Here is a 13,481-nt window from a genome sequence, read left to right as displayed (position 1 = left end):
CTGTGTCTCCAGATGATGATGTCGCTTAAATGGAGGCAGTCCGGGCCTGCTGTAAATGCCAAAGTTCCTTTGACTCCGCCCCTTTGTCAAATCAGGGCTACAAAGTGATGTGCAGAAACATGAAGTGCAAAGTGAAAACAGCATTGTAAACTCAGGCTGAATATATGCAAATATTTAATTTTTTTTTCCTCTGCTTGATTTTTATATGCAGTTTTTTTTTGTTCGCAAATTTCTTTTATTCTCAAAACTTAATTTTTCCTTTGCAGTTTCTAATTTTTGTTACCAAAAAAAATCTTAAAAATACATTTTTGCTTTGCGATTTTTGGAGATTTGCATTTATTTATTTATTTATTGCTCAATACTTGATTTTTTTGTTTACAAAACTTTTATTTTGTAAGTATATATGACCCTATATGGACTCCATATATACAGTAGAATTTACTTTGTAAAAGAATAGTAATAATAATAAAAATAAAAATAATATACAACTTTATTTTTTTCTTATTTTAATTTTAACATAATAAATAACAGAATTTAAGGGGGACATTTTTTATTTACCTTAAACCTTATTTCACAAGGTTTCTAAAATGTAATTTATGTTATACTTTTAAGAGTTGCTGTTAAATTAAATGGGTTTCATGATTAACTGGACATGCTGGACATAAGTTCTGAAAAAAATAAAATTAAGTAACTAAGTAATTGTATTAATGTAGTAATAATAATAATAATAATAATAATAATAATAATAATAATAATAATAATAATATTAATAATAATAATAATAATAATAATAATAATAATAATAAGTCTTAGACAATGAAATGAGAATAATTACTAAATAATTACTTTTAAATGTATTACAAAATCAGATGGGTTTCATTAAGCCATATGTATTGATTTAATTGAAATTTAATTCTAGTTTTGTTATAAAGTAAGGGGAAATTAATAATATATTAAGAATGTAAAAAAAATTTTCTGTGCCATGTCACCAAAATCAAAAACATATTAATAAATTATAATTATGAATCAAAATAAAGTGATATGGAGTTATCACATTTGAATTGCTACATTATTAACTATCAATTCCACCCTCCCGATATTTGATTTGTGCACTGTGAAATGAGTGTAATTAATTTATTAATTTTGTTGTGATAAAGAAAAGTCTTTTTTTAGTATTGTTGTAATTATTGTAAAGTTTGCTGTTACCGAGAAATATTAAAAGATTTATGTAAAACAAGTCACTTTAATAATAATAGTAAAAAAAATCTACAAAGATTTGTTTGAATGTTTCAAACTAGATCATGTTTGTGTGTAAAAGTGTCTCTACGGGATGCCAGAATTAACTTCCCTAAACACTGGTTTTGAAGCTGTAGATATTAAACATTCCAGCTGCAGAGGCGTTTCCTGTTAACAAGGACTGCATACCAGTTCATGCACTCTGATCAGGATCCTCCTCCTTTCCTTCCTTTGCTGTCGTTCTTTCTCCTGATCGGTTTGCTGTCCCCTTCCTTCCATGTCACTACTTCTGTCCCCCTTTCGCAACCACACAGCTAGGATTTCACTAGCGGAGACATATCAGATGTGTTGGTTTGTTTAGTAATCTGTAGATGTAGGTCAGTCATGCTGGTAAATGTTCAAAACAAGAATCTTGGTGTTTTCTGAGTACTCATTTGTTTGTAAAAGAGACTGATCAGGTCTAATTTGCATGTTGGAAAATAATGTTTAGGTTTCAGATGCAGGCTCAAGTGTGTTAAGAGTGTTCTGTGCCTTAAAAAGTCCTCGTGTAGGGTTCAAAATCACAAAGGACATTGTCTGATACCTTAATTGTGCAGTAGTAACGGTGTCTGACCATGCTGTATTCCCTGCAACAGAGTCTGGCTCCGCCTCCTCTCCATGATATGACATCACTCTGCGGTTACCACAGAAACCAGGGCTCCACTGCAGACGGTTGACAGCCAGGCAGGTGAGTTATTGTTGTGGTGTTGGGGAAATTGCAGACAAAGCACAATTTAATAACTGCGTGGGAAAGCATGTGAAATGCATGTGCACATACAGACGTGAAGGTTATTATTGACACTTATTTTTAACAGTGTAAAATGCGAGTGATTGTGCTTTGCAAAAGTCTGTGTGTCTAAGCGTGAACACGTGTTTGTATTAGCATGCGGCTTCCAGATCTACATGTGTATTGCATTAGCAAATATGGCTCTCTGGATCCTCCTGTGAATTCCTTTTGTATTTGCCTGTAGTACCAGGATTCTACGCACAGATTTGGTCTCAGTCTGGACTCTTAATTCAGCAAATTGATCCCTCCCTCCTGGGCAATGTCCAATCATGCTGATTTAATACACCCGTACACATGCACTCTCACAGCATGATTAATGATGTGTCAGTAAAGCGCTCGATGTGCCAAGGCAAAGTCCATAGCAGGAGAGAAGGAGAGGGTTAGAGAGCATTTTTCTTTGGGTTCATAGACACACCCCATCAGAACAACATTTCTGAGAACACTGATTTGTTCCGCAGTATAAAATCATAGCACTGAGATCCATTTTGCATGGTGGATGTTAAATCCTGCTAAAATTGGCCAGTGGGTTCAATTGAATATAGACTTGTCCTGCCAACCTAAAGGAGGATTTGCACTGGCAGTGATGAGGTTCAATAAGGCAAACTGTTTTAGTGAGAGCCTGTGATTTGTACTGAAGACTGACTGTTGACAGTGAGGCAGTGTTGAGCAGAGCTTAACTGTATGCACATTATGAGAAAAGGATTTGGCAACAAACAAAGGCTGTCAGGAAATGATTCACTTGACTACCATACAGTGTCAGGCTACGTTCTACAAACCAACAGCCTACAGACTCTTCACTATCTAGAGATTTGATCACACTCATGTTAAATTATTCATAGAAGTGATTATTATCTAAATAAATTAATTTTTATGTTTTTAATTGTTTCAGGTGGTCCAATGGCTGCCCAGGTTGAGGTTGATACTGGGCGGCCATGTGTGGTCGGGAGTCGTCTGCACCTTAGTGCTCTCATAGACTCTAGCACCACGAGCTTAATGGAGAGTTCAGGTGCCCCCCAGGGGCCACTTATTAATGTCTCGGAGCCTAGCAAACCTGTCCTGGGCCCCAAGCCCAGACTTACTCCGAAACCATACACTGTGGAAAAAAATCCTTCTATACGCCCCATTCTTGCTCCCAAACCACATCCAAAACCTAGGTCTGAGTCCACTCGACCAGTTTCCTACAAGCCAGACCTACCCAGCACACCTAAACCTCAGCCAGCCAGTAAACCTAGTCTGCCATCTGCCTCTAAAATGGGCCCCAAGCCCAGCGGACAAACAAACAAACTTGTGGCACAACCCTTTAAACCAGCACCTACTATTGCCTCTGTGGATTCCAACAAGTCTAGAACCTCTTATTCTGGAGCCATGCTAAGAAGAACAAGTTTTGGAAACAAAACCGATAGTCATGCCTCCACTCCTGGTGCTGAATGGCCATTTTTATCTCGGAAAAAGCAGTCTGGCCCTTCAATCACTCGTGCTAAATCATTAGGTTTCTTATCAGAGATTGGACTCAATTATGAGGACTGTAAAGAGGAGACTGGTGCCAAGGATGAAAACTCTCCAACTGTTCTTCGGCCCCAAACTAAAGGTTCCAGACCAAGACCAGTTTCAGCTGTGTTTCTTCAAAACTCTGCACAGTCTGAGCCTCAGGTTATACCCCCTACACCTGCTCCTCGTTGGGGAAAAGCACGACCCCTTTCATCTGACCTTACCTCAAAGTTTGAGTCAATTGGTCTTTCCCTAAACCGGCGAGCAGCCCAAGAGGATGGGAAAGAAAACACTCCTGAAACACCAGAGGCTGTTAAAGTTGTACCTCAAGAGAAACAATATGGTGCTGATGGGGCGGAAATGCTAAAAAAGGCCTCTTTGCCAGAGAATAGGACTCAGAAGATAAATCTGAAAGATGAGGACTCCGGAAAGGACCCTAAAGCTGAGGATACAGGAGGTAGCATTATAAAGAGACGCATCAGCCTGCTCTTGGACTCTTCTTCCTCATCCTTCTCAACTGTGCGTGTAGATATGTCAGGGACGGAACCTCTTTCACCTGGGCTTTCTCTCTCTGAAACTGATGGAGCAATGGGAGTAAAACAGCGAGTCAAAGAATTGAACGATGAAGTACCTACTACACTGTCACAACCCCAGAAGCCACAATATAAGCCACGGAACCCAATATCCGACCGCACTAAAAAGTAAGGCCCAGTGAATTTGCAACATTCATTGTAGAGGTCTGCTATGTTGATGCTGTAGCTCAGAACAATGCCTTTACCGTTTGACATATGTCTTTAAGAATTTGTAACATTCAAGAGGTTTTGGCCAGAATCAAATTAATGTCTTTGGAACTCTCTGTTTTTCTTTTTTTACTTTTACACTTAGGTAGTATTTTAGCTCTTATGCATCAAAATGCATAGTAAATGTTATTATTTTGTTTACCTTTTTTTTTTTTTTGTAAAAGTGGGTAACACTTTATTTTGGTGGTCCATTTGACTTACTATAAGCAACTTGGTAAGTACATGTCAACAGTCTACTTATAATCTAATGAGATTTAGTTGGCATGTATGCAATGTAACTTAAATTCAACAAACAGACCATTAAAATAAAGTGTGACCTAAAAGTGTATATACCTGAGTATTTTATGCAGACCTCTGTCATGTAATACTTAAAATATATGCAAGTGCTATTTTAAAATTCATGGTATTATAACCTTCCTTAGGGTGCTTTCACACCTGTGAATCGATTCAGTTGTTCCGAAACAGAGATTACAAATGTTACATTGTTGCTCTTTGCTCTTGGAGCGGTTCGCTTTCAGACTGCAAAGTTTCTAAACGGACCAAAAGAGCTAAAACAAGTCACGTGCGAGTAAACTCTCCTTGGTCAGTGTCAGGGTTTATTTTGCAGCGTCCCGCTAAGCTGTCAGGAGAGGTGGTGGTTTGGTGGTGATTAACGTGACGTGTCTGAGGAGAGATGCGGTGGGGAGGGGTGAGAAGGGTGCGCGACGATGCCTATTTGAGGACCGGGAGGGAGACGCAAGATTACCGGGAGATCAACACTCGTTTGCGGGCATCCGGAGACTCGCGAAACTTCCTGCCCTACTCATAATTCTCTCTTCATATAGCCTTAAGCCTATTACATATCCACGAAACACTGTGATATAACAGCGCTCGGATCGGATCGCTTTCTCACTGCAATCAAACCGCTCCAGGGTTCGTTTCAATCGAGCCGAGACCACCTCATTCAAGCGATCTCGGAGCGATTACTTTGCCCTGTTCACATATGCCAATCGAACCGCGCTAACTGGGCAAACGAGATACGTTCCAAAACAAAAGTGTAGGTGTGAAAGCACCCTTAAACATTTCACTGTGTCACTGCATTGTGGTCACTTCTTTTAAATGTCTGAATCTTGGGCTGACCAGTAGCTTTTGAGGTGCATAGTTATTTGCTGCTGGGGATACTGGTAAAATTTTAGCGGTAAACCCTGATGCTGATTATCATTCCATGGGCAAACTCTTTGCCACAGTATGCAAAAATGTATATTATGTGCCGAGGTGCTATGAACATTACAATTTTGATTTGTTTTCATCATGATTCATTTTGACAAGACCTATTTTTTTCTAATTACCCTAATTTTTGCAGATTTCAAATAGAGCTCGAAGGCCCTAATTCCAGTGAGTCCAAAGGCCCCCAGCAGGTTGAAGATCTAAACAAAAAGGTATGGAATTGTGATCACTACCATTAATCATACTGCATAATATTTTTAGGGAGCAGCATGGCACACCTAGCGTTTCATATAGCTCTTTTAAATTTTAAGAGCCTTGTTTTTTGTGTTCTTACCTTAATTAAGTTATTCGATATGCCACTTATTATGACAATAAATGTAGAAATTGGCCATTTGTTATGAAATTTAGGACAGTAAATGGCTTACTGCTGCTTGCAGCCCCAAAACAAACATTGCTTGGTATTTTGAAATAATAAATGTAAGGATTTCATTCTGAGGGAGAGAGGAATAACAAATGAGGTCAAACACCTGATGTCACTGAAGGTGCGGCACTCCAAAGATGTGTAACCCGAGCTGTGGCATTAGTCATATTGTGATTATGAAACATGCATGCTTTGGAGGGAAGAGGGGTGGGAAAGGTTTGTTTGTGAGAGGGAAGAGGAGGCTTTGATTATGGCCCCTTCGTGCCCCACCCTTCCTTATGAGCTTTGACAAAGAGCATGTATATCCCATTTCAGTGATCTCGGTCACACTTGTCATGCTCTTCTCCCTTTTCAAGTACTCTTAATGTTTACTTTAAATTTTTAGTACTGTTAGCAAACCCTTCCCAATACAATCTCTAAAACATTTGTTTCCATTTCATTATTTTGTACTTTAATATAAATTTGAACACCAGTTTTATATTTTGAAAAATTTGAAAATCTCTTTCTAATCACATATGGGTATATCAGATTCTTTCTGTGTTCAACTATGCCTTTTGCATTATAAACATGTTTCATTGCCTCTCTAAATTTGACTCAAAATCAATCTTGTAATAGGCATTCTGTACACAGCCTTTACTGTAATGATAGCTCATAACATAGCAAAGAAATTGTTACCTTTAAATGTCATACCTGTCAGTGAAAGCTATAATTACACTTGGGGGTTGTTAAAGGCTACTTCTTTTAAAGATCACCGTTGTAGACAGAGCTCACTTTGTCTGACTGAAAATCAATCTAAGCTCTTGGTTGTTGCTTACTCATGAAACTACATAACCCGAGATAAAGAAGGGAATCGGCAAATGAATAGAAAAGCTTAAGTTTTTGCTGCACAAGAGGTATGGCAAATAAAATTAAGTAAAAAATGTAAAACATATTTTTTTCTTTTCAAGTTTGATTTCTCTACAACTGAAGGACAATTCAACAGACAGGAGGTCAAGAAAGTATCAACAAGTGTTCAGGACTTGCCTACACTGTCCACTTTTGGCAGTGATGGAGTCCAAACAGTACGAGCGTCCATGTTTGAGAATGTGGTGGAAAGGCACAATGTTCAAGTGATGGAGGATAACCCTTTACAAGGCCCTAGAGCACACCGGGAAAGCACAATTAAACCCATGCCCAGACGAAACCACTCTTTGCGGATTCAAGACAGTGCCTTTAATGCTTCTGAAGATGATGATCCTGGTAGCTTGGTCAAAGCGACCTATAGAGAACAAGTTTCTCCTTCTAGCCCTGTACGTGTGGAGCATGTCTTTGACACTGTGGCTTTGTCTGGAGAGAGTCGTGCTGTAAGTGAGGCTTTGCCAACTGCTCAACTTGAGGACAGAGCACTTACCCTACGTTCACGGCGATCAGCTCCTCAAGTGGAAAAGGGAAAACCTACCCATGAGATTACTAATTATCTGAAGGATGATGCAACCATGCCACGTTACCTCAGAGTTGGGGCACTACAGAAATGGAATGCCACAGAGACGGATATAGAGTTTGAAGCTGAGAGGGAGCGACAGAAAGAGATGGTAAAAAATATGGAAGAAGAAATAAGGAGACAAACGGAATTGCACATTGCTGCAGCAGCAGCACTCGAGGAAGAAGAGAAAGAGAGCAAAGCAGAAAGGAAGAAATGGTCAGAAGCACAAAGAGACATGGAAAGGGAACGAGAGGAAGTTGCAGCACCCAAAAGGCCTAAGATGCTAGATGCAGAAGACCAGACGAACAAACCTAGAGCCACTTACTTTGCTCTGACTGGTCAGATTCAGGAGCCTGTTTATCAAGGTGAGCGAGTGCAGGAGGAAGCAGTCTTCAGGAGAGGTATACACAGAGAAGTGGGTGAAGAGGCCAGTGGCATAAATCATGAGGTTCCATTTGATGACTTCGCTATTAGGTCAGGGCAGTGGAGTCCACAGATTTCAATTGCTCCATTTAGAAGAAATCCTTCATTAGATGCAGCAATGCAGAGGGATTCGCTGGAGAATAAAAATGAAGCAGGACCAATAACAGATACCAAATTACAAGAAAGGGAACGGCAGAAAGCAGTTAGGGAAGGATTTGAAATAGACAGACAAATGATAGCAGAAATTGAAAAAGAAAAAGAGTTAGAAAGGCAGCGAGAAATGAAGAGACAACGAGACTTGGAGATAGAGAAACAAAGCAAAATTGAAAGAGAGAAAAGGAGGGAGGCTGAAATACAGAAAGAAAAAGAAAGGCAAAAGGAGTTGGAAAGACAGAGAGAGCAAGAGAGGGAGAGACAGAGACAGATAGAGAGACAAAGAGAAATTGAACGTCAGAAACTGAAGCAAATTGAATATGAGCGAATGAAGGCTGCAGAAAGAGAACTTGAACAGCAGAGAGAGTTTGAGAGGCAACGGCAAAAAGAGTTTGAGCGGGAAAAAGAGAGAATGCTTGAGCAAGAGAGGCTTAGGCTTAGAGAATTTGAAAAACAGAAGGAGATTGAGAAAGAAAGGGAGAGACAGCTGGAGTTGGAGAGACAGAGGGAAATTGAAAGACAAAAACAAAGAGAACTGGAAAAACAAAGAGAGATAGAGAGGCAAAAGGAGATCGAAAGACAGCGAGAATTGCAGAGGCAGCGAGAGCTGGAGAAACAAAAAGAGCAGGAAAGGGAAAAACAGAGACACTTAGAAAGGCAGAAAGAATTGGACAGGCAAAGGGAACTTGAAAGGCAACGAGAATTGGAGAGACAGCTTGAGATTGAAAGACAGAAGGAGATTGAAAAGCAGAAAGAATTTGAAAGACAGAAGCAGATGGACCTGGATATTGAGAGATGGACTCGACAAAAAGCAGAGGAGAGGGAGGCGAAGAAAGAACTAGAGGAACTTGAGAGGATCAAGGAGCTTGAGAAACAACAGCTTCTTGATTTTGAGTCACAGAGAATACGGGAAAGGCCACTCCAGCAAGACCAAGTGAGACAAAGATCAAAAAAAGAACGGGATGAAAAACAACATCAGGTTGAATGGCACAAAGGAACAGAACACCGGAAAGAGATGGAACAAGAGATGGCAAAGCCTACATCTCCACTACGACCCAAAGTTTTAGATCTGGATGCTGTGTCTCTGGGTGTTAGGACTGCTCGGGACAGTCATGATAACAGCCCCACTGCTCGATGGAAGCAGCCCACACTTCGTCCTGATGAAATTTACAAACCAGGTATATTAGACATTGACTCGTTTAAGAGCCAAGCCCAATCTAATATCTTCCCTCTAACTGGATTTGTAAGTGTAGAGTCTGGAATAGGTGGTTCCATGACACAAGCTCGTCCTCAGGCCACGCAAACGAACATTCTCCATTCTCAAGCAGCATCTCAAGTTCAGTTTCCTCCTCATCCCCAGTTCTACCCTCAGTCCCAGACTTACTTCCAGCCCTCCCCAACAGAACGTATGAGAACTCAACTCCCTCCACCTCTGCAACCCCAAGTTCTGCACCAAACCCAACCTATGTCAAACGCATATGCTACAGAAAAACCTAGGCCACAACCTCACTCATTAATTGACACCTCAGATTGGGCCTTTGGCGCTCAGCAATCCATCTCAGCTTTGCCACCTGATCAAACCAGTGTTTGGGCTCATTCTGAAACAGAGTTGACTGTAGATGAACCTCTTTGGGTATCACCCATGGAGGGATCCAGAAGGCCAATTAGCACCAGACCAGGTGGTTTTGAGCAACAATTTTTGCGGCCAGAGGATAGAGGTTTAAGTAACATTTTGGCGCCCAGTTCAACCTCTTGCATGGGTCCAATCTTTACTCCTGTACAGTATTCCACTCTTGCACCACCCATGGTTCAAATTCAAACCCCTATGATGACTGCACAACCAAATCTTGGACCCAGTGCAGCACCTATACTGGCTCCAGAGAGATGCTGGACCTCAGTACCTTTAAATGTAGGGTCAATTGGAGATTCAGTTTCTTCTCCCCCAACACCATTATCTAGAAAAGAAACTTCAAGACCCAGAAGTCAAGCCTCAGCCCTGTCTGTTTCTGATCCTATATGGACTCCAAACTGGGAGCTGGCTTCCCAGGGACAGAGAGAGAACCGTACCTCACACAGGGACAAAGTACAGCAGGTGAGGAAGAAACTCTATACACCACCTGACACTGGTCAGTTTGATGCAGAACCACCCAACTATTGGGTTTAGCAAATTATTTTCCTGTCATGTTGCATTCTTTATCACATGAATACACAGAGGAAACTTGACTTTTTATCTGTGTGTTTGTGTAGAAACGTTCAAGGAGTATGTGTCGAAGATCTGCCCCAACAGAAAGCTCTGCCGATGGTCCGGTTGCCCATGTGAGAACTCGCAGAAGTCGCAGTGCACACAAAGAAAGAGATGGAGAAAGATCGGTAAGAAAAAGCATGCTTTGATTATAGATTATTATTTGGGTTTAGTATTTGAATCACCATTTCTTTAACCTACGGCAAAGTGATGAATAGTCAGACATAATAGATTATATTCAAAAAAGCTGAAAAGTATAAAGGGTATGACCCAGGCATACTAGAGACATGGTCCAGCAAGCATATTACATAAGAGTTCTTCACCATGTTCTAACGGAAAGTGTACAAAACCAAAGATGGAGAAAGTGCTTTGCTTCTAATGATGTCACCAGCTTTTAAGCACCAGATGTTGGAGAAGTTCCTCAGCAATGTGAATAACAGCTGTCATCTGACTCTTTCTGGCATGCAGTGCTTGACTAATAATGTATGCTTGTATTTGATGACTGTATAAGCATATTGACAGTCATTTTGGCTGAGAGTCATTAAAGTCTAATGTCTACTTTTTGTTTTCTATTTATATGTATGGTTTTATTGGACAGAAGGTAACTCAAGCTTGTGATTGAGAGGGTGGTGCAGGAATGCAGTCTGATGACAGAAAGAAGGAGTGCCTTAAAGTTACTGTGTAATGGCAGAGCATTTTTGTAACATATCAAAGTTGCTGGTAGTGGGTAAGACTTTGAGCAGCAAATCAATGTAAAGCAGATCATAAGTGTGTGGACAAGAGGAAACGTATTGAGAATTTGAATGTGGGTATACGTGCAGACAAAATAACGATTTAAAGAAACATCGAGTTAAAGCAGGGGTCACCAATCTCGGTCCAGGAGGGCCAGTGTCCCTGCACGGTTTAGCTCCAACTTGCCCCAACACACCTGCCTGGGTGTCAAGTATACCTAGAACGACCTTGATTAGCTTGTTCAGGTGTGTTTAATTAGGGTTGGAGCTAAAATCTGCATGAAATCAGCCCTCCAGGAACAAGTTTGTTGACCCCCGAGTTAAAGGATTTAAGATTGCTTTAATGAACAGAGAATTTGATAGTTTGTGTGAGTTTATTGACGCTTTCAGAGTGAAGAAAGATTTTCCAGTGATTAATTTGTTCCATAAGGCTTGTTGTCTTTTTACAGAGCCTTTGAGTTAATACACATCGCCATCTGCTGTATAAATGAAGTATTACAGCATATTTTTTTATGATTCACAAGCTGTAAAATACTGCTAATCTGATGGGAATATTACAGCTTTAACTTAGTTTGATATGGAAACCATTGAAATGGAAACTAGAAATATAATGTTTGGGTTTGTTCTTGTTATGAGGGATGTGGGTGTATACATATGGCTTTTGTAGAGGAAGTCTCTCTCTCTCTATCTCTCTCACTCACTCTCATCTTTTCTCAGTATTGGTCACCGATAGAGTCACTTTTACATCATCGTGGGCTCATTGGCACAGGGGACTTACAGAGACACAGAGTGAGGTAGAGAAGTAATGAGCATTCAGATCTGTCTATGGTCAGATAGATATGCTTCGAGGCACTCTTTTGCGTAAAATATAAAGATTTGCTTTATAGAAAGATGGCTTACCACTTCTGTCCTTCCTGCTGTTGGTGGCTGTGGGTAAGCCTACTTTATTTGACTTTCCACATTGCAGTCTAACTACACATATCACAACACTACAAGACAAATGCAAACAAAAGACAGTCAGATGTTTTAGAATGTTACTGGTCAAGATTGACTTTTGTGTTTCCTTATCCTTTTGCTTTCCTAGATGCAATTATAGTGTTTATAGCTCATTAAATTATGAAGTTGTTTCTTTTCCCGTAATTTGTAAGTATTGATTTGTACGATGTATGTTCACATGACCATGGTGAGGCCTCTGTAGATGTACACTTGCTTCCTTTTCACTGATAAATCAAACAGAGATCGCTTCTCTATGTCACTTTAATTTTTTTTTTAAATTCTAAAGTAAAATTTTAAAGTAGTTAGCTTACTTAACTATGGAGTTGGAGAGATGGCTCCTTATCCTCTATAAAAAAACTAACAAAAACAAAAAACAAAGAAATTGTTAGATGAATCAGATTTGGATTAGATTGAGAAGCAGTTCTGAAAAGAGAGAAAAAAACTTATTATTATTAATTGAATTATTAAATTACTCATTTTTGTATCATTTATTTAGTTGTCAACAGCATTTCTTGCTCATATTGTGCTAAAATTAGTCCAGTTTTTTATTTTTAAATTGTGCACTATGGATAAATATCGTTTTATTATTAAGTTTTATTAAATTCTATTTTTGTCACCTGCTGATCTGCATCCCCTTACTAACCCAAAATATTTATTTCTTATCATAGTTGCATCACTTACAAAGCATTTTAGACATGCTAACTGTATAAACCAGTTCTGTTAATGCAAATGCATAAGTGAATTTTAGTTTTAGAGCATCCCATTCTGGACACAAAGGACAGGCACTTATTATTTATTTTCTTTTATTGTTTTATTAAAATCCTACCGTACCACAGTGCACCACTAATACAGTATTTTGTTAGATTACGTTGTTATTATATATATACTGTACATATACAGTTGAAGTCAGAATTATTAGCCCCTGTTTATTTTTTGCCCCAATTTCTGTTTAATGAAGAGAATGTTTTTCTCTATGTTTTTTTTTTCGAAACATAATAGTTTTAAAAACTCATTTTTAATAATTTTTTTTAAAGATTTATTTTATCTTTGCCCTGATGACGGTACATAATATTTTACTCTATATTTTTTTCAAGACACTTCTATACAGCTAAAAGTGACATTTAAAGGCTTAACTAGCTTAATTAGATTACCTAGGCAGGATAGGATAATTAGGCAAGTCATTTTATAATGATTGTTCTGTAGACTAACGAAAAAAAATAGCTTAAAGAGGCTCATAATTTTGACCTTTTGAATTTAAAACTGCTTTTATTCTAGCCGAAATAGAACAAATAATACTTTCTCCAGAAGAAAAAATAGTATCAAACATATTGTGAAAATGTATTTGCTCTGTTAAACATTATTTGGTTAATATTTAAAAAAGAAAAAAAAAATCAAAGAGGGTTTAATAATTCTGATTTTAACTTTATATCCCTTCTATATATATTTCTCTTTTATTGTCATATTGCTGACTGTAGGAGCAAATCAATGCCAATACAT

The 13,481-nt window shown here is 38.9% G+C and overlaps 1 protein-coding gene across 1 annotated transcript in view; it reads left to right on the top strand.

Annotated features, from left to right (window-relative positions):
* si:ch73-138n13.1 overlaps nt 1-13,481 on the top strand; it is a 71,430-nt gene that overhangs the window by 13,903 nt on the left and 44,046 nt on the right. The window contains exons 2-6 of the mRNA XM_002663199.8: nt 1,872-1,963; nt 2,952-4,251; nt 5,693-5,768; nt 6,925-10,107; nt 10,263-10,385. Coding sequence (XP_002663245.3) covers nt 2,960-4,251; nt 5,693-5,768; nt 6,925-10,107; nt 10,263-10,385 — 4,674 coding nt within the window. The 5' untranslated portion in view covers nt 1,872-1,963; nt 2,952-2,959. The remainder of the gene's footprint in view (nt 1-1,871; nt 1,964-2,951; nt 4,252-5,692; nt 5,769-6,924; nt 10,108-10,262; nt 10,386-13,481) is intronic.

Source organism: Danio rerio, chromosome 8, assembly GCF_049306965.1.
Source record: "Danio rerio strain Tuebingen ecotype United States chromosome 8, GRCz12tu, whole genome shotgun sequence".
Lineage (NCBI taxonomy): Eukaryota > Metazoa > Chordata > Actinopteri > Cypriniformes > Danionidae > Danio > Danio rerio.
The sequence above is the reverse complement of the archived record's forward strand: the minus strand, read 5'-3'. Positions and strand labels throughout refer to the sequence as shown.